At 27.1% G+C, this 22,864-nt stretch overlaps 2 protein-coding genes across 3 annotated transcripts; both read right to left on the bottom strand.

The window, feature by feature from the left end:
- Positions 1-4,258: 4,258 nt before the first annotated feature.
- LOC105792796 (transcription factor JUNGBRUNNEN 1) lies at positions 4,259-5,485 on the bottom strand. The gene is made up of 3 exons (XM_012621587.2): positions 5,258-5,485; positions 4,910-5,181; positions 4,259-4,770 (listed from the first exon to the last, which is right to left on the bottom strand). Exons 1-3 carry the CDS (start codon positions 5,442-5,444, stop codon positions 4,363-4,365), a joined length of 867 nt encoding a protein of 288 aa, XP_012477041.1. The 5' UTR covers positions 5,445-5,485; the 3' UTR covers positions 4,259-4,362.
- Positions 5,486-14,188: 8,703 nt separating this feature from the next.
- On the bottom strand, positions 14,189-15,889 carry LOC105792793 (transcription factor JUNGBRUNNEN 1). Of its 2 annotated transcripts, none has more exons than XM_012621582.2 (3): positions 15,642-15,889; positions 15,294-15,583; positions 14,189-14,863 (listed from the first exon to the last, which is right to left on the bottom strand). In XM_012621582.2, exons 1-3 carry the CDS (start codon positions 15,871-15,873, stop codon positions 14,465-14,467), a joined length of 921 nt encoding a protein of 306 aa, XP_012477036.1. In that variant the 5' UTR covers positions 15,874-15,889; the 3' UTR covers positions 14,189-14,464. The 2 variants fall into 2 exon arrangements, with proteins under 2 accessions (XP_012477036.1, XP_012477037.1); XM_012621583.2 differs by having other exon boundaries at positions 15,294-15,565; positions 15,642-15,888.
- Positions 15,890-22,864: the final 6,975 nt, after the last annotated feature.

Genomic DNA, 22,864 nt, shown 5'->3' with positions numbered 1-22,864 from the left:
CTAATGTAATTAACTTAACAAAATGTTAAAAAGCATGAAAAACAAAATTTAGACCACAGTGCTCAGTCAAATATAAACTTAATTAAACAAATCAAAATCTTACCATGACCTTGAAAATGTCATATATAAATAAAACAAAAAAAATAATCATATATCCAATTCCATATATATTCTTACAAGTTATTCCACAATATAGAATATGCTTCTTAGACTAAGAAAAGAAAGTTAAAAGCATTTTTTTAAGTATGGGATAATAACAACATTTAGTCCACGAATTCTTTTTAATCCATATTTGTTTCAAAATTTGACTGTTTTGCTCAATTTAATCTTTAATTTTGAATTATGTTAAAGTGTGATGATGTGGAACTCTGAGATTATGACATATCATCATATGTCATAATCTATACAGATAAAGGTAAGGTTATAATAGTCTTACCATTTTAACACGTATTTTTTTTTTACATTATAAGATGATTGTTGTAACGACCCAAAATCCGTGGGCACCAGAAAAGTGTGTATTATCGGGCCTCCATCTTAGTAAACTGAGTCATAAATAATTATTAGAAATACTTACGAGATTAGTTGTGTGTTTAATTAGGTTTTAGATAGGTGAATTTGGCTCAATTAAGAGTAATTAGCAAAAGGGATTAAATTACAATAGAAGTGAAAATCTAATCATAGATTAAAAGAAAGTAAAAAGGGCTAAAATGGCAATTAAGCCATTTAAAATGATTGAGGCGGCATAAAGGAATAAAATTTAAGAATTTATTTGTTTATTATATAATTAATGATATTTATTATTTATTATTAGTTATTAGTTATTATTAAATTAAAAGATATTTAGTAATTAAATAATTAGTATAAGATTTTTGGGTAATAATAAATTATGATTTTGCCAAGTGTGTGGTAAAAATAAAATACAAGTGTATTATATTTATTTATTTACTTGAAAATTTAGTAAAAGATAATTGTTAATTAAATAATAATATTATGAGATTTTTATTTGATAAGTTAGTTAGATTGAAACAAGTGTATGGTAATGATTTAATGCAAGTGTACTAATAAAATACATACATTTGTAATATTTATAATTAATTAATATAATATAAAGTAAATGAAATAAAATGAAATAAAAACAAAGCAAAAGAAAGGAAAGAAACAGAATAGAAGAGACGAAACAGGGAGAAAGAAGAAAAGAAGAAAATAGGGAAAATAGGGTTTTGAAGCTTGAAATTTAATTTGGTAAGTCAAATTAGCCCTTTTCTCTTAATTCTAATGTTTTAAAAGCTTTAAAACAAAGTTTTGATGGGATTAAGTTGATGTTTTGTAAGTTCATATGTTTTCAAGTATAGTTTATGTTGAACAAAAGAGATGAATTAGGGATTAAATAGCATGAATTTTAAGTTAGAATTGAAAAAGGGATTAAATTGTAAAAGAAACTATAAGTTTTATATTTTAGGGATTAAATTGAAATAAATTCGAAATTATGAAAATATGATAAAAATTAGATAATTACATATAAGTTTGGCAAGAAATTGAGTAGCAAGAAGGTATGAATTGAGAAAGAAAAATATATAGATTTAGTTAGGATTAAATTGAAATTAAAGTAAAAGTTAGATAAAAATTTCAGCAAGTAAATTGTGTTGTGCTAATGATTATGAAAATTATCTTAATTTCTTTTCGTAGCTAATATCGCACCGAGGCATCCACGAGGAAAGGAAAAGAAAAGTGGACGAGGAATAGACACGGAATTACGGTTTGTATCACTATAATTCAAACTTTATTATTATTAAGTGTTTAATTGCTAATTATGTGTGGTAAGTATTTTAAGGTAAATGTTTAATAAATAATAAATTTATAATGTAGTAATGAAATTGAAACTGATACTGAACCGAATTATGGAATACTGGATATTGTTTTGATTACTGAGTGAATTGTGAAAATATGAATATTGTTATGCATAATGCATTGAATTGTGAAATTCTGAAGTAAAGAATTACTGTAATCTTGTGAAACCGATTGAAATAAGAAATTATAATTGATACTGAATTAAGATGGAAATTTATACTGAAAAGTGAATTAAATACCCTATTAACTAGTCGGGCTAGTCAGATATAGTTGGCATGCCATAGGATATGGAAGTGTATGGGGTATTTGCCGCTATCGATCGTGCACTTATGTGCCGACTCATCGTTATTATTATCGATTCGGCACTTTGTGTGTCGAATCATATCTTATCTGATTACCAACTCGGCACTTTGTGTGTCGAATCTTTATCTTATCATTATGTGTTCAGACTTTGTGTGTTGAATATTATTATCATATCGACATCGATATCTTGGTGTGCTAGTTGAATCGTGTATCCGCCGAGGCCGAGTCGAGTTAATAGGGCAAATGAAATAAATTGGTGATAAAATTAAATTTAGTAACATAGTATATGTGAAGAGTGAAATTTGAAATAAAGAAATAAGAATGATAATTATATATTTAATTAATTGATAATATAAAAGTTGAATTGTTTATTAGTAGTGATAATTGAATTATAGTGATACCATTGAGTATATGCATACTCGCCAGACGGTTGTTTCGTCATGCAGTTGTAGAAGTCAAGTACCGAACCAAAGATCCAAAGCCGGACCGACTTGACAAACTTTTGGTGATGTATAATTTTCCTTGGTAATGTGGCATGTACATAGGACATGTATAAAGGTTACTATGTTTTTAATATAAATGGTTGAAAATGTTAGTATTATAAGTTTATGAATTATAATGAAAGAAGTTTATCTATATTTATTTAATTTAGTATATTGTTAAATTTAAATTGATATTATGTTGATTAAGTTGATTAGAAAGTATTTGGAATAGAAATTGAGAATGTGAAATGAATTGGTTGTGATTTGAAAATGAAATGGTTTTAATTGCAGGGGGTTTTATGTAAAAACAAGCGAAATGTCTTAAATTTAAAAAAAAAAAAAGAATGAAGTCAATTACTAAAATATTATATGATTTTATGATTTTATCTTAATGTGTTTAATATTTAATTAAGAATTATCGTAAATTACCTGATATGTCCGGTAATGCCTCGTAACTCTATTCCGGCAACGGTTTGGGGTTAGGGGGTGTTACAATTGTCAAATTTTGTTTTGACTCTTATAGCATGTTGAAATTTGAGATTTAATTTATATATTTTAATTTTTTTATTTAATTTAGTTCCTTTACTTTTATAATGTATTTAGTTAGTCTAAATAGTTAATATTATTAACTATTTCAATCAACATGTTGACGTCAATTTTTATTAAGAACAGTATTCTAGTAAAAAATATTTTATGAAGATGAGTTCAAATAGGTGTTTTTTTTTTAATAAAAAAAATCCTAATCAGTATTTCAACATTATTTTTATTATTAGATGACTACCTAGTGAATATATATTAATTTCAAGAAGTCACGTCATACCTATGAATTTAATAGAAGAAGTTTAACAGTAGTAACCAAGGCTTTCAGAATCGGACTTGTGGTTAAACTGATCAGGCCATTGGTTCATCGGTCCAACTGGTTCGACTAGTCCATCCGATTCAATTAAATAAATTGTTAAAAATATTATAAAAAAATATTTAAATTGTGGTTCAACTAGTTCAGCCGTCCAGTTCAATCGGTTTTTTGCTCTGTTCAACCGATCTGTACCGGATTTTAAGCTAATCGGCTCAATGTCCTTCTCCAGAGTAGTACCTTAGCCAATTCTCGTTCCAACCGGTCAGTCCGATTTCGTTCAAGCAACCTTGGTGGTAACTACTAGACTTGAATTTTTAAATTTAAAAATTAGAGCGGCTGAATTTCTAAAAGTAATAGTAGAGTAGGGGACTAAATTTCAAATGTATGAGAGCTGTATGGAGACTTAATGCATATTTTAACCTTTAAATTTTTACTTTATAATTTGACATAATTATCAATCTAATACGAAACGTGAGGAACCATATTAGTAATTTTTAAATGTAATATCAATGAGATTTTGATTTAATAGTAAAGTTATATTTTAGCAATTTTAAAATTTTACGTTCGAGACTCACCCTGTATACAGGGATGAATGGAGGCGCAGGGCCTAGTCCCTCCTAAAATGAGAAATTTTTGCTTTAAACTCCCCTAAATTTCATAAAATCATAAGTTAATTAATTTATGATAAAATTATACCTTGAGTCCCAAAAACAAAAAAAATTTGATTTAATCTTTTTAAAAGTCATAAAGATATAAACTAATACAAGAGTGAAATTGTAATTTAACTTTTATAAAAATATATAATTTAATCTCGACCCCTAAATTCTTAGAGTAAATTTATTCTATTTTTAAGGGCCATCATAGTATATCTCATTAAAAATGATTTTTCGCGAAATGAAAGGGATCAAGATCCAAGTCTACAATTGATTTAAGCTCATCCCAATTGGCATTTGTGAAGAAATCATTTTCTGTTGAAAAGCTTGAAGATGGTGATGATGATGATGCCATACATTGCATCTCTCCATGATACCATTCCCTTCTGCAACTCCCATCATTCATCATATGATCCATAACCATCTCACCATCATCATCATCATAGTTTTCAACATTCTGAGACCCCAATGTAATGTAATTTTCATGGCTGCTGGATCCCACACTGCCACTTTCATAGCCTTGTACACCATTGCCATTGCCAGTTGAAGCTGGTTTAGCAGCACCTTGTCTCCAATCTTGTTTGATTTTTCTATGCCGCTTGAAAAATCGACATATCGTCCATACTTCCTGCAACCCCAAAAACATGTATTACGTTACGAATCGATTAAATATAGTATCTTAACGATGGCTGCATGAACCAATTGATTAAGTTTCGATCAAAGCGAACTGAATGGAGGCCCTTTAACAATACTTTCAAGCTACTTACAGCATCTTGTGCCGTCATTGTGGGATTGGGGAGGCGAAATTCATGCATCATCCAATCGGTTTTAGTTCCTTTGCCCCCACTTCCACGGTAGTACACTAACGTTTTCTTAAGCCCGATGGCTTCACCACCTTCAACCGAAAAAACAGGCTTGTCGATGCCCGTTGCTTTCCAGAACCCCGACTCTGTCACCCGGTTCGGTCTTACGCTGTTCCGGTACTTCCTTCCTCGTCTACAAAAGAAATACAATTCATTCTCTCCCACCATGCCAGTTTCTGCGTGTATATACAAAAAGAATCATTAACATGTCAAAATTCATATAACTATGATAATAATGGTTGAAGTACGTACTCGGGAGATCGGAAGGATCGTATTTGTAGATATCGATCTCTTTGATGAGTTCGATTGTGAGGGGTTTGTTGTCGACTTTTCGTCGAAGGTAAAACCCGACGAGCTCTTCATCTGTCGGGTGGAATCGGAAACCTGGAAGTGGAACATCTTCGTCCACAGTAGGGGTGGTGCCACGGACCATGCTCATCTTTGATTCTTTTTGCTGGCTAAGTGAAGTAAAAGGCTCAAATATTTTTACATCCTTTTAATCTGCCTAGGTATGTGTATATATACTGTGAAGATTTTGTAACATAGGCGAAGGTGAACCTTCCTAAATAGTACGGATAATATTAAGTTTAGCCTTTAATGTTTATATTTTTGTCAATTTGGTCCATACTTTTTAGCTAAATTTGACCCTTATCTTTTAAAAATCAAATTTGACAATTAATCTTTCAAAAGAGTTGAATTTACCCATTAACTTTTAAATTACTTATTAACATGGCATATAAGACAAATAGTATCATGTTAGCATTAACTACATGTGGACTGTCATGTGGATTGTCATTCCAATATCATTAGAAAATTAAAGTTTTATCAACATTTCTAGTAAAAAATTACTTTTTTTGAAAGGTTAATGGCTAATTTTAGCTCAAAAAAGAATAAAGGTTAAATTGACAAAAGATATAAACGTCAAGAGTTAAATTTATAATATGCCAAATAATAATAAATTGTTATGGGCTTATTAAAAACTGCCCTCGAGCTATATTTCTTTTTAATGTTAGGTACCTGAACTATAATTCTTTAACCATAATGGACCCTTATCGTTTAAAAACACTTAAGCCAATCGAGAATTGACACATAATTAAAAATATATTTTTCTTAGCTATAAAATAAATAAATAAATAAATAAGAAAATAGCTAAACGAGAAATTAACATTAATATTAAATAAAAATTATATTAAAATTTTAAAATATCATATATCCCTCCTCCTTCATCCAACCTCCATCACCATTCGATTGGATTGCTTGAAATTTGATTATTTCTTTAATTGCTTTAACTCTATAAAAAAATACCAAAAATATATCAAGAATTAATGAGAAATTATTATGTGTCAACTCCCGATTGGTTGAAATGATTTTTTTTAACGAAGATAACAAGTGGGGCCATAACGGTTACAAAATTATAATTTAGGTACCTGATTTGATAAAAAAAAAGTTGAAGTACCCAACTCAAAAAGAAGTATTGTTTGAGGGCTTACCATTGATTAAGCCATTGTTAAGATGCAGTTGAAGTCCAGTCAAATTATTGACTCATACTAAATGCCCAATCACCTTAGAAACAGTCTTTTTCTTTTTCTTCTTCTTAATTGTATTGATGATATTATGGCCCACGGGAAGTGTCCAAACTGGTTCCATCAGTTTTAGTGTCACCTTGCGACTTCTAGAAAAGATTATGTTTTATATTTTATCAAATTATGATTCCGGTCCCTCTACTTTACATTCAACTTTTATATTTTAAGTTGCCATAATTTTATTTTTATAATTTTATTACTTAATTTAAACCACTTACACTTATTCTGATTAAAACGTTACAATTTTTAAAGGGTGAATATTTGATATAGTGCCGATATATGAGTCTCATATCTCGTCAATGAACAATAACACAATACCTCGTCGTTGGTAAAATATCAATAACTTTACTTACACATAATTAAATATTGAGTATAATGATTATATTTTTCTCAAGTTTTGAGTTTAGAGCTTAACATTTAGGTGTCAAACGAGAGTCTAATTTTAACTATCGTTCCATATAAATTAAGACAAATGTCAATATGTTATTTTACTATCAAACCAACCTGGATAATCAATTTTTTTTATAAATTTTAATTATGTGACATAAAATCAATAAATGCTTTTAAGCATTTTAGTTATGTTGGTTGGCTCCTTATTCAAAAGAAACAGAAAACATAACATGTATATGTTCAACAATGGCTAGAGGGTGAGGACTGAGGACCATTTTAAAGTGCATCGGATTCGCAATGAACGGTCCATTTTTTTACAAGAAAGAGAGTGAGTCTTTCAAGAACTATAATAATAATAAAAAAAAGCAAACTTCAAAATTAATATTTAGAAATTCGATCCGTGATTGAATTGATTAGATCATTAATTTAACAATAATTAAATAAATAAAAGATTGAAAATTTTATAAAACCGATTCAATCGTCGATTTCTTTATCCTGGTTTCAAGCTTTTTTTTGTCATTTTTAAACGGTTTGTTCATAGCCTAGTTCAATCCATTTGTTTATACTAATATACTGGCCGATTCTTGATCTAACTGGTCCAGTTCAATTTTGTGAACTGTCCCTAGGCAGGGACCTTAGTCCCCCTTACCAAATGGGCAAATCCATTTTCAAAAATTAAAAGTTTCAATTTAATCTTTTTAACCTTTGATTAAATGAAAAAAAAAATTGAAATTTTAGTCCTTTTGAAAACTTTATACTCTAATATAAGCCTTTTTAATACACAATTTTTAGCTATTTTATTAAGTTCCCATAAGTATCCTTTACATCAATGGTCATTCGATATCGTTGAGATTAATTGCATCAAATCTCTCCAAATTATGATTAAAATTTTAAAACATTTTCATTATAAAATTTAAATTAACTCAAATTGTTTATACGATAAGGTGAATATAAGCTTAAAATTTGATCCACATGTTAAATACACGGACAGATTTGAGTTAGTATTGCCTTAGTTGACGGCTAGGCTACTAGAAGAATATGATTGATGTGATATTGATATTTTGTAGACTCAATTAGAATGTTTTAAAATTTGAGAACTAAATTTAAAATTTGAATCATAATTTGAGGATGTATGATGTAATTAATCTAATTAGCAAAATGTTAAAACGTGAAAAACAAAATTAGACCACTGTGCTCAGTCAAATATGGACTTGATTGAACAAATCAAAATCTTACCATGACCTTGAAAATGCCATATATAAATAAATAAATAAAACAGTCATATATCCAATTCCATATATATTCTTACAATTTATTCCACGATAGAGTATGCTTCTTAAACCAAGGAAAAGAAAGTTAAAATCATATTTTAAGACATTTAATCCTTAATTTTTTTTATTTCACATTGATTTTGAAATTTGATAATTTTTTTAATTTAATCTTTAAATTTGGATTTTATTAAAGTTTGGATAATATGAAAATCTGAAATTGTAGATGTCATCACTTGATTTTTTTTTAATTATAATTTTAATAATTTTTATATTTTGTATTTTAACATTTTAGGTCATAAAAGTTGTACGTCAAAATCGATACAGATAAATGTAAGGACCCAACAGTCTTACCAATTGAAACGTATTCTTTTTTTTTCTTCTTTATAAGATAATGGTGAAATTTTCGTTTTGACCCTTATATTATGTTAAAATTTAATATTTAATTTATATACTCTAATTTAAAATATATATTGGTTCATTTACTTTTATAATATAATTAGCTAATCTAAATAGTTAATATTTTAACTATTTCAATTAAAACGTTGAAAACAATTTATCTTAAGAATCTATTTGAACAAAAAAAAACTTATCATGATGAGCCCAAATGGGTTTTTTTATTCAAATCCTAATCAGTGTTTTCAATATTAATTTTATTTTTACATGACTACCAAATGAATATATCTATATTAATTTCAAAATGTCACACCTATAAATCTAATAGAATAATTTAAATAGTGGTAACTATTGAACTTAAATTTTAAATTCTTGAAAATAAAAGTAAGAATCTAAATTCCAAATGTAAGAAGAGTATAGAGACTTAATGTATATTTTAACCTTCAAAATTATACCTTGGCTCCCAAAATGCTACAATTTTGATTTAATCATTTTGAAAACCATAAAATATAAGTCAATATAAGGGTGAAATTGTAATTTATCTCTTGTAAAATATATAACTTAATCTGGGCCCTAAAAGATTTCTAGCTTCATCCTTACTCGTATATTGTAAACTATAAGTGGGATCTTAGTATAAATTTATTCTCATTTTTAAGTCACATCATTTGTGGGTCATATCCAACTTTATTTCGATCATCAATTCGATTATGTTGACTTTTATTGTATATATTTTGTTTTACTTTGATCTTTTGATTGTGCTTAATTTTGAATATAATTATTGTGATGTATTAATTATAATTGTAATTATACTTGTAACCTCAATTTAATTTAATATGATTAGTATATCTTATATTTAGTGAGGATTAGATCCATTCCCAACTCAAGTGGCTTGCCAGCTCAGTTGGTTTGGAGGTGGAGGCTTGAATTAGTTTGACTTTAAATCAGGATTCAATTTAAATTAAATAAAATTAATTATAAAATATATAAATATTCTATTATTTTAATACCTTACCGAGTAGCATTTGACAAAATCACTACCGTCCATCATTAAGACAGCAGAGTTGTTTGTCATATTTGAGTTGTCAATTTATAAAAACTAATATGTGGTTATCGAAGATTGGATCAGATTCGAGTGAATTAAGACAAACCTTATTCGGTGGAGAATTGATCATGCATATGCTATTATTATTTGTTATGTAATTGTTATTTTTAATATTTGAAAATAGCCCATGTGCTTTTTGAAATTTTGAAATTCAGTCAATATATTTTCATTATCAGGAATTTAATCTTTCTATTCAGATTTCAAAATTCAGACTCAATTGTTAGTACTATTTTTTTTTATTAAATTTGTTGATGCCACATTTCGAACTAAACAAATACTCACTTAATAGCTATGTATTTTTTAAAAAAATAATATTGTGATGAACTTCATATAGGCACCTAATTTTATGTAAAGTCCGCGATCTCAATTGAGCTTCGAAATGTTTGTAAGCAGAATTATTTCAATTTCAAAGTTAAGTTAATACTAATTTAAATTTGAAGTTGATATAAAGACTACATTGAATTCCTTTTGCAAAATTTAAGGCTTTCTAACTTTAATTTAATTTTTGAAATTTGGTATCAACGGAAATATATTTGGATATCCACATATGCTTTCTATAGAAAAAAATCATTTTTTTGTATTGAATAAAATTATTTTTGCTGTTTTAGAAATTTATATTTTAAATAAAATCATTTTTCTTAAAATATTAGATTTAAAATATTTTATCTTTCATAGGCTACCCATTAGAAGTGTTCATGGGCCGGGCCGAAAAATATTTTGGCCCGCGTCCTAGGCTTGGGCCTGACCCTGCCTGAAATATGGGCCTAAAATTTTGTCCAGGTCCGACCCGAAAAAAAAATTCCTAAGCCCGAGCCCGGCCGGCCCGGCTCTTTTTTTTAAATAAACACTAAAAATTTATTTTAAAAATATTTTAAAATTAAAAAATAAAATATATATTTATTATATTCGGGCCAGGCCGGGCCGAACCCGTGCCAAAAAAAGTGGTGCCCGGGACTCTGCCCATTTTCTAAATGGGCCTCTCTTTTTTTGCCCAAACCCATATTTTGGGCCTATATTTTTACCCGAACCCTCCCATATTTCGGGTGGATCATCGGGCCGGGCCAGGCCACCCGGCCCATGAACACCTCTACTACCCATTTATTTGGGTTTTGTCCAAATCAAGTCCATGTCCAAGTACCCAAATTAATTTTAAGTTGAATTCAAGCCCAATTTTTTTTGTAAATTCAATGTGAAATCCAAAGTAATAAATAAATAAATAAATAAATAAACCCTCCCTTCAAACTTAACCACAAAATCAAAAGGGCAAAACAAATTCCTAGTCAATATTGCACAAACCAGCAAAATAGAAATATAAGTTAGCCCAATCCGAAACACATCTCTTCAATAAATATTACAGCTTTAATCGTTCCCAAATTTTTCAATAAATGTTAAGTAATTGAGTACTTGAGTTGTCAAAATGTATTAAAAAAGTTCTCAAATTTTTTAAAAAAGCAATTAAGCATCCGTCTTTTTTTTTTGCACTCAATTGGATACTTTAATAATTGACTATTAAAATTAATTGCCCATAATTTTTTCAGTTAAAGTCACCCACGGTGTGACATGAGGAAAAATATAAAAATAAAAGTTATAAAATTATTAAATTTTAATAAAATATTTAAATTTTATTAAAAATTAGAAATATGTATATATCGTAAAAATATAAAATTTGTAAAATTTTATAAAAATCATAAAAAATTAAAATTGCATCAAAATGCTATTTAACCATTAACTTTAACCGTTGGTCATTAAAGTTAACTACTCTCAAATTTTTTTCAATTAAAGCCATCACGTCTCGCAACACAACGTGACATGTAGTGAAAATGATAATATAAAATAAAATAAAAATAAATAAAAGTTATAGAAATTTTATAAAATGATTCTTTTGGTACAATAGTTTTTATAATTTTTATACAAATTTTATATTTCTTTACACTTTTATAACTTTCTTACGACTTTATAAAATTTTATAATTTTTTCCTATATTTCTATATATTTTATATTTTTTACGATTTTTATAATTTATTCTAATTTTTAATAAATTTTAATATTTTGATGTTTTTATTAAAATTTAATAATTTTTATTTTTATATTTTTTGCCACATGTCACGTCGTGGTTGTGGCTTTAATTAAAAAAAATTAGGGGCAGTTAACTTTAATGGTCAACCATTAAAGTATCCAATTGAGTGCAAAAAAAAAACAGGGACTTAATTGTTTTTTTTGAAAAAGTTTGAGGGCATTTTTTATGCATTTTGATAGTTCAAATACCCAATCAAGTGCAAAAAAAAGTAGGGGCTTAATTGTTTTTTTTTGAAAAAAAGTTTGAGAGTTTTTTATACTCTTAAGCACTTTAATCATAAAACAAATGTTTAGACTTAGAATGCCTTTGGATTGGCGGTGCGTTTACCTCCAATAAAGTTAAAAACAATGGTGGCGGTGAAATTAACAACATATGAAAAACTATAGTTAATGTTAATGTTAGTTTTGATTGTTGCTAGAAGAAACTCCGATTAAAAAAAAAAACTAAAACTACAAACATTTTTTAGACTAGAATATACTGCAAGAGGATGTACTTTGTTATCTTGGACAAGGAAGTAAGAGTTTCAAGAGAAAAGCTAGAGAATTCTTATTTATTGGACAAAAGAATTGTCTATTTGTTTAACTAAAATGACTTCCAGAAAATTATTTTTGAAAAATGACTTACTTTCCTGAAAAAGTTAATATTTTATGGTGTTTTGATGAATCTATGTAAAATATTTTATGTTGTTTGACATTTCTTAAAAATATTTCATAAAATTATTTTCAATGAAACAAACTTACATTTAAGATTTTATTATATTTTCATTGTTTAATTGAGTTTATATATATATATATATACATATATATAAATTTATATTTTACATTGTCTTTGCATATATTAAAAATATTTTATTAAATTTAAGTTCATTATAATGTCATTTTTAGTTACATGGTTATCAAGTGAGTATTTTTATTTAAAATGTGACATCAACAAATTTGACAAATAAATTTAACAATACCAACAATTGAACTTGATTTTCAAATCTGAAAAGTAGAGGAACTAAATTCTTGAAAATAAAAGTACAAATTACAAATTTTGAAGAGTACATAAACTTATGACATATTTTAACCCTTTATACTACAAAACATTTATTATTAATATATTTATAATTGTAATAAATATTTATTATTAAAATATTAATATTAAATATTTTCAATAATATGTAAAGAATATTATTTAAAATATTATTAAAATAAAATTTAAATATTAAATATTTTATTAAAATAATAAATTACATCAATAATTTATTATATGACTAAATATAAATAATTAAATATGTATGTTTAATAATATTGAAAAATATAATATTTTATATTAATATTTTAAATATTTTCAAAAATAAAAATAAAAATAAAATTATTATCAATATAATAGTATTAAGCTTGATTTAAGTTAATTTTATATGAAAATAAAATTACTATTTTTCGGAAAATAACTTACACTTCTCAAAATGGTAAGTCATTTTATAGTAAAAATGTTTATTTTACATTAACACGTAAGTCATTTTCCATTAACCAAGCTATTTTCTATGATACAAATATAGAAAATGCAGAAAACATTTTCTGTAAAACTTTTTACATGTAAATAAACAAACCCTTATATTCAATTTTTTTATCCTTTTTATAGACTAAATAATGAATGGGTAAACTACAAAAATAGTTACTTTTGTTTGCCTTAGATTACATTTTAGTCACTTATGTTTGAAATGTTACGTTTTAGTTACTTACGTTATCATTTTGTTACGAAGTGGTCACTCTACCATTAAGCTTCGTTAGCTCCCTAACGACGGTCCTACGTGGTAGTCCAAATGGGTTTTAAATGCCAACTTGAATGTCATACGTTGCAGCCCAAATTAAATTTATTTAATTAAAAACATATTTTTTATCCCAACAACTGGACATCCAAGTTGGCATTTAAAACCCATTTGGACTACCACGTAGGACCGTCGTTAGGGAGGTAACGGAGTTTAAAGGTAGAGTGACCACTTCGTAACAAAACGATAATGTAAATGACTAAAGTATAATGTAAGACAAATAAAAGTGACTATTTTTGTAGTTAACTCATAATGAATTGATTTCAATAAAATGAACTTACAAATTCCTATGCCCTTTCATGAAAACCTTTTTCAGTAGTTGTAATTGATTTTTCATCTTCATCAGCAACCATACTGCTTCTTCTCCAATCGCTCGGCGGCCATTTGTCAACATCCTTCCTTGTCCCTTTTTATACACCGATGTTTCCAACTTCTTTCACACATGATATGAAATCATTCTCATTCGACAATAATCGAAAACAATTTCACAGATCTAAGTACAATTTTCAAGAATGTTGTTATATTTCCATTAAAAAACATTCCTAAAAGTCAAGTAACAAAAGACACAATCCAACATCATTTCATACATCTAAACTTGTTATTCAACAACTTCATACATCATTATTAACAATCACCGATATTTGAAAGAGAAGACACTACTCTCTTCAGTCACCAATACAATTTCTTAATTCCTAACGTGGCCTGATCCCATAGTTGTTGATTTAAAATATGGATCCCATTGGATCCCACCATAACTAGATCCTAACTTAAACATTAGAACATTAGAGATCGAAACTAATACAATATTATATCTCATTAAAAATGATTTTTCACAAAAGAAAGGGATCAAGATCCAAGTCCAGAATTGATTTAAGCTCATCCCAGTTGGCATTTGTGAAGAAATCATTCACTGTTGAAAAGCTTGAAGATGGTGACGATGATGATGCCATACGTTGCAGCTCTCCATGATACCATTCCCCTCTGCAACTCTCATCATTCATCCCGTGATCCATAACCATCTCACCATCATCATCATCGTCATCGTAGTTTTCAATGATTTGAGACCCGATTGTAATGTAATTTTCATGGCTGTTGGATTCCACACTGCAACGTTTGTAGCCGTCTACACCATTGCCATTGCTAGTTGAAGCTCGTTTAGCAGCACCTTGTCTCGAATCTTGTTTGATTTTTTTATTCCGCTTGAAGATTCGACATATTGTCCATACTTCCTGCAACCCCCAAACATGTATTTCACATTAATGTGCAGAAAATTCCAGGGATCAGCATGCACCTTTTCATTCTTCTCTTAGTTTATATTTTATAATATTTAAAGGATTAAATTGTAATTTTATTATTTTTTAAGAGTCAAAATATAAATTTATCATTTATTAACTTATAATTTTTATAAGATCAAAAATGTTATTTTGTCATTTTACGAAGATTCTGACAAATCAACACCAGAAATGCTTTAGGAGTCAAAGAGGAATCATAAATTTTTGAAGAGTTAAATTAATACAATTTTATTGTTATATTAATTTATTAATTCATAAATTTTAAGAAATTAAATGATAAATTTCCTAACTTCGAATCTATTAAATATAGTATGGACCAATTGAAAATAGATGGGATTCCCTTTAACAGTACTTTAAAGTTACTTACAGCTTCTTGTGCGGTCAATGTGGGATTGGGAAGGCGAAATTCATGCATCATCCAATCGGTTTTAGTTCCTTTTCCTGCACTTCCATGGTAGTACACTAACGTTTTTTTTAGCCCGATGGCTTCACCGCTTTTGACCGAAAAAACAGGCTTATCGATACCTGTCGCTTTCCAAAACCCTGATCCTGTCACTCGGTTTGGTCTTACACTGTTCCGATACTTCCTTCCTCGTTTACAAAAGAAATACAAGTCGTTCTCTCCCATCATGCCAGTTTCTGCGTGTATGTATAAAACTAATCATTAACATGTCAAAATTCATATGACTATGATAGTAATGGTTAAGGAACGTACTTGGAAGATCAGAGGGGTCATATTTGTAGATATCGATCTCTTTGATAAGTTCGATTGTGAGGCAGTTGTTGTCAACTTTTTGTCGAAGGTAAAACCCGACGAGCTCTTCTTCCGTCGGGTGGAACCGGAAACCTGGAAGTGGAACACCTTCGTCCACAGTACTGGTGGTGCCATGGACCATGTTCATCTTTGATTCTTTTTGCTGGCTAAGTGAAGTAAAAGGCACAAACATTTTTACATCGTTTTAATTTGCCTCGGTATGTGTATATATACTGAGAATATTTTGTAACACAGGCAAAGGTGAACCTTCCTAAATTGTAGGGATAATATTCAATTAACCCTCACTATTTATCTAAATTTAGCTTACAATCTTTTACAAAAATTTAAATTTAATCATCAACTTTTCAAAATAATTAAATTATTATTTTCTTCAATCAAAATACTACCTAAAATGTTAAATTTTAGATATGGAATCCACGCATGCTTTTTTTAAAAACAATATGAAGTTTTTTATAGATTTATATTTTTTTAATTTTTTACATATGAGATAAATAGTCCTATGTCAGTATGAAGTATGTAAGTTTCATACCATCATTGAAAAATAACGATTTAGACAATATTTTCGTAAAATGTGATAATTTTTTTAAAAAAATATTAATGATCAAATTGATTAAAGATATAATTATTGAGGGCTATATTTATTATTATTAAAAACAATAATGATAAATTGATAATATGCAGTCAATAAGATTGAAAGGTCAAGTCAAATTATTGACTCATACAAAACGTCCAATCAGCTTAGAAACCGTCGTTCTTTTTCTTGTTTTTGTTGATGATTTATGGGAAGTGTCCAATGTAGACTAATTCCAATAACAGATGTCACTTAATTATTGAGATTAGAATTTATAATTAAATTCATTAAAAAAATTGTAATAACGAGATATATTTTTGATTTAATAATGATAAAATAAAGTAAAAGTATAAAATAATCGTTAAGAATACTAGATTATATTTATATTAAATAATATATTATGAATTAAATAATTAAAATTGAATTTATATTAAGAATTTGTTAAAATTGATTAATAAAATATATTAATATTAAACTATGATTAAAATAATAATAAAATTAATAAATATAAATTTTAATTAAAAAAAGCACGGGCAAAAGGGATTACCTCTTTCACTGGTTTTTTTTAAGAATATGTTTTTTTTTGTCAAATTATGATTCGATCCCTCTACATAACATTCAGCTTTTATGTTTTAAGTTGGTATAATTTCATCCCGCTATTTTTAAAATCTCATTAGTTAATTTAAATTGTTAAACACCTATACCGTCAAAACACTAATGTTTTTAAGAAAGGGTGAATATTTGATATAGTCTGGGTGTACGAGTCTTATATACCATTAGTGGACAATAACACGACATCTCATCTCTAGTGAAATAAAATATAATGAAAAGTTTATAAATAAATACTAATAATTTTATTTAAATGTAATTAATTATTAAGTATAATTATTATATTTTTCTCGAGTTTTGGATTTAGGACTTATATTGAGTTTAGAGTTTAAAGTTTACAGTTTGAACTTAAATAAAGTTATTGGCACTAATTTATAAGTACTCAACTTTTTTACACAATGATAGTGTATTGTATTGTTATTCACCAATGATACATGAAACCCATGCACTTACGATGCATTAAATAGTATTCCTTCAACTTAAAATCCAAATCAGCATTTTAACTCGAATATTTAACAATGTTAAATTAAGCAAGCACAAATTCGAGCATGGTAAAGAGGCTAAAACCAAAACTTGGCTATAATTTAAATGTTTAGATTTTTATTTTATACAATATTAGAAGTGAGAATGGAGTAACACAATTTGAACATGTGTCAAATGGGTAACCACCGCGAAATTGTTAAATGCATTGTCAACCCACATAATTATTTTGAAATAGAAAATACATGTGCCCATTAAATGACAAATATTAATTAATGATTTTTATTATAAATTGTAAGGGTAAATTATTTTTGTATTTCTATTTTGATCATCAAATTATAAAATATTTCAATTTAATTATAAACCATCCGAAATTATTTTTTAGTGAGTGTAGCGTTAAATAATTAATACAGTTATAACATGACAACCAATTTCCCCCATTTTGTTCTGATTGGTTGATAGAAAGTTGACTTGGTCAACTCAATTGTACATCCTCACCACTAGAGGACATTGAACCCACAAACTTTTTTGTTGTTAAAAGTGCCCACAATTTATATAAATCTCTCTCCAAGGACGATAATTAAATGGTTTTAACAGAATAATTGTGGAAAGTGTACGAGCTATTGACCGTTTCTTTTATTATTTTTGATAGTTTTGTAATACTCCTACAATTAATTTTATGCAATTTATATGACCTTTTTTAGACACTTTAATTTTTCAAATTGTAAACACCATTTCATCACTAGCCAAATACTCAACACAAACCCAAAAATCTCAGCCACCAAAACTAGCAAAAAGAGAGGAAGAAGCCATCCTTAGGCAACATGTTTATGTTCAATAATGGCTCGAGAGTGAGGACCATTTTAAAGGTCAAGCAACATCAAGTTCCATTGTGCTGTTGAGTTCCGACCATCACATTCCATAGATTCTCTTGTGAATCAATATTTAAAAATTAGATTCGTTGGTTGAATTCATCAACTCAACAATAATTATAAGTTAATATTATATTTGGTATCTGATTTTAATATTTTTTTTTCTAATTTGATATTTAAACTTTTGTTAATATTCTTTGGTTTAATTTTTTTTTGTTAATATAATATTAACATGACATATAAGAAAAATAATGTCAAAATACACATACATTGTCATGTGAATTATCTTTTAATATCATTAAAATTAACGTTTTAATCAACATTTTACTAGAGAAAACAATTAAACTTTTCTGAAAGCTAAATAGTCAATTGATAATATTAGAGTTGTGTGACTCAAATTCTAAGAGATTGCTTGCAAATCAAGTTAAATAAAATATATATTCTTTCTAAAAGATTTAGTATTTATTAGTATAATATGTTTAGCATTTATTAGTATAGTTTATTTGACTTACTAATTTAGCTTATAAATAGGTTCATTTACAACTTTAGAAACAACACTAATTAGATATTAGAACTCATAACACATTTAGAGGATTTTGTGTTTACGTTTTGAGGGTTTTTTGTTTTCGGATTTTTGGGGTTTAGTTTTTATCTCCATTTTTTATACTCCTCGTTTTGTTGCCATTATAATAAAATTATCTTTGCCCATGATTTTTATCATTTTTGGAAGAATTTTTTCACGTTAAATTTGTGTGTTCAATTTCTCAATTTATTCCGTTTTTTTTACTTGTTGCTTAATCGGGTCCATGCTAACATATAAAAATTTAAATATTGAAAACTAAAATTATTATTATGTAAAATAATAATAATAAATTGTTAAGATGCAGCCAAGAAGTCCTGCAATGCTTGGTGGTTGAGGTCAAGTCAAATTATTCTCATAATAAATGCCCAATTACCTTAGAAACTATCATATTTTTATTGTTTTTATTGATGATATTATGGGAAGTATCCAATGTAGACTAGCTCCATCAGTTGTCTCCGTCGAATTGTTTTGTTTTCCGGTCAAATTATGATTCCGGTCCCTCTACTTAACATTTAGTTTTTATGTTTTCAGTTGGCATAATTTTATATTTCTATTTTTACAATCTCATTAGTTAATTTAAACTATCAACACCTATTCTGATAAAAATTCTAATGTTTTACAAGTCAGGTGTGTACAAAATTATTTATTGTATATAAGACTAAAGGAATACATTTACATAAATTATGATAAATTAATGAGATTTTTTTGAAAAGTAAATTAACAACAATAAATGAATAGTTACTTTCTTTATTAAAACTTTTTATTTTTATATATTTATAGGGATTAATCTCAAAATATCCATGAATTATGGCTTATTGTGCAATTATATACATGAACTTTAATTTTGTACAATTTTATACATAAAATTTTGATTTGATCCAATTCTTTATCTCAAGTACTTATACTATAAATCCCACGTTAACTAAAAAACACTCGCATAGCTCATACTTACATTATAAATAATTTCCAATTACTTTATTGTTTACGTAAGCTCTTTAAAGTTTCTTTATTCAAAAAAATTCATAGAAGAGGGAGGACTTATAGTTTAAAGTTATTTAGATATAATAATATATATTATTTGAAGAAACGAGGCGTTACTTGCTTTGCAAAATAGAAACTATGGCTGCAATAATGCTTAGAATTATGGCCACAATTTAAATCACAAAATTACAAAGTTTGACCTCAGTTTACGTCTGTAAGGCATTACCTAGAGCAATGATCCACTACTTTCTCACAGTACAACCAATAATTGAAGTCTTAACACTAGTCTAACACTCACCAATTTAGCGACATCACCATTGTACAAAGACTAAATCCTCTCCCACTAAGCTTCCCCTCGAAAGCTTAGTTATGCAACTCAAAAGACCCTCTTGATTGCTTACAAACACAATGCACACATACATTTCTAACTTGAACAAATTTGTGCTCTACCAAACTCTCAATCTCTCGGTTACTCTCAATGAATACCCTAACCTAGACAGAACTTAAGTTTATACATTACTTAAGTTTTGCTTACATAAGAGTTATAATCTAATCTTTTTTCTAAAGTGAAGCTGAAAAACAACATAAGATAAAACTTCCATAAGAGTCTCGGTGACATCTAATGTCTTCAACTATAGAAATTGACTTTATTTATTCCGCAAGTAACCTAGACGCTTACACTTATTTCACTTCTACTATAAATCTCATATTGATTAAAGAACACGATCTCATAACTCACACTTACACTATAAGTAAGTGTTAATTTATTCATTATTTACATCAACTCTTTAAAGTTTCTTCATTTGAAGAAATTCATAAGAGATCATTTATAGTTTAAATTTATTGATATAATAATGTATATTATTATTTATACATAATATATATGATATGAAAGCGAATCACTTACACTATAAAGTATAAATAAGTGTCCATTTTTTCACTATTTACATAAGCTATTTAGAATTTCTTAAATTGAAAAATTTTATGTGAGATATAATTTAAATTTACTTATATATTATCTATATATAATAATATAATTATATCTTATTTATATACGATATATTATTGTTTATATAATAATGTTTAAAGATTGAAAAATAACCTAGATGCTTTCTCACCTTGAATGGTGGTAGTTCAAATATAGTATTTACAATGCACTTGATGCAATAATTGTATGGTTTTCATTGATTTATTTATCAATTATTATTTTTAATTTCAAATTTATATTACGTGTAAAAGAATATGAATCATTTAATGTGTCTTTTAAATTAAATACTGTTATTAATTAATTAAAGTCACGTGTATTATTTTATAATTATAATCAACATTACCATATGCATTCGTTAAATTATTTAAATGTACTTATTATAACCAATTTATACACGCGATAACAAAATTTATTATTTATTACAACGTTCTTAAAATTTTAATGTGTTCATACTATAAACATTTGGCCCTGGGAATGAAAATATATATATATATATATTTGTGAAGAGGAAAACTGTAATACAAACCCTCCAATGTTGTATAATTTTTAATTGTGTTACAAGTTATTTTTCATTAATTTAAATGAAAATTTGAAATTTTAGCTCCTCTGAAAAGTTAATAATTTAATTTAAGCATTATTATACACAAATTGGGAAACAGATATTGCATTTTTTGTCATGTACAATCTTAACTATCATATTAAGTTGCAGATTGGCATTGTTGTCAGTGTAGGCAGATGTGGGTTCGAATGCGTTGAAGTGCATTATCCTCCTATTTAAGGGTTGGAGAGGAGTTATTGGTAGTTCTAGGCATTGTATCTCAAAGAACAGGTATGATATGAACCTATAATGATATTAATGTTGAAAAAAGATATCATATTAAGTTCCAATAAGTGTCATCTCTAAATTATGGTTAAAATTTTAAAACGTTTTAATCGAATCTTAAAGTATCAAGATTGTACCAATCAAGTCTTTATGTATACTCATTAGCTTGGGTATTAAATTCTAACTTGGATATTACGTTGATCGTATTTAAAAACTTGGATCAAATGTTAAATACATTTCTACTTTTTATATAGATAACTTTTAATACCAAAGTTGATGACTAATCTAATAGAAAAATATGATTGATGCGATATCGATATTTTAAAGATTCATTTAGAACATATTAAAATTTGAGGACCAATTTAAAATCTAAATCCTAGTTTGAGAACACTTAATGTAATTAACCTAATTAGGAAAATCTTTAAAACATGAAAAATAAAAATAGACCCCACTGCTCAGTCAATTATAGACAATAAAACAAAAAGAAAATCACATTCCATATATATTCTTACAAGTTTGTCCACGATACAATATACTTTCTTAGACCAAGGAAAAGAAAGTTAAAAAGCATTTTCTAGTATGGGATAAATCAATATTTAGTCCTTAAAACTTATTTTGTTCACATTAGTTTTAAATTTTAACAGTTTTTTTTCAAATTGATCTTGATTTGGATTTTGTTAAAGTGTAATTACATAGAACTCTTAAATTGTGTCAAGTCATCACCTAAAATTTTTATAAAATAAAAATATAATTTCTTTATAATTTTAATAATATGTGTATTTTAGATTCTATGTACTTTTTTTTTAATTTCAGTTGACGATATGGTATTCTTAAAGAACAAGTTGGAAACAGTTACCAAATTTCGAGACTAATGTGGAAAATAGGGACTAAATTGACAAGAATATCAAATTTAGGGACTAAATATTAGTTTATATCTTTTAATCTTTCAAGAAAAAAACGTTTTTAACAAGAAGGGTGTGCACCATCCATATTTGACCTATTATTTTTGTTTTCTTATAGAACATTTGAGCTATTATTAAGGGGAAAAAATGTATAAAATATTTATAGCAAGACTTTGACTTGCTGTCAGACATCATTGGATCAAGTGCCATAATTACTACTGCACATAAAATTCAATAAAAATAAAAAGCAAAATTGGGTTTTTAAGGATAAACTATAAAAATAGTTATTTTTGTTTGACTCGGGTTACATTTTAGTTACTTATATTTGAAATATTACATTTTAGCCATTTACGT

The sequence above is a fragment of the Gossypium raimondii genome, chromosome 8 (genome assembly GCF_025698545.1).
Source record: "Gossypium raimondii isolate GPD5lz chromosome 8, ASM2569854v1, whole genome shotgun sequence".
Taxonomy (NCBI): Eukaryota; Viridiplantae; Streptophyta; class Magnoliopsida; order Malvales; family Malvaceae; genus Gossypium; species Gossypium raimondii.
The sequence above is the reverse complement of the archived record's forward strand: the minus strand, read 5'-3'. Positions and strand labels throughout refer to the sequence as shown.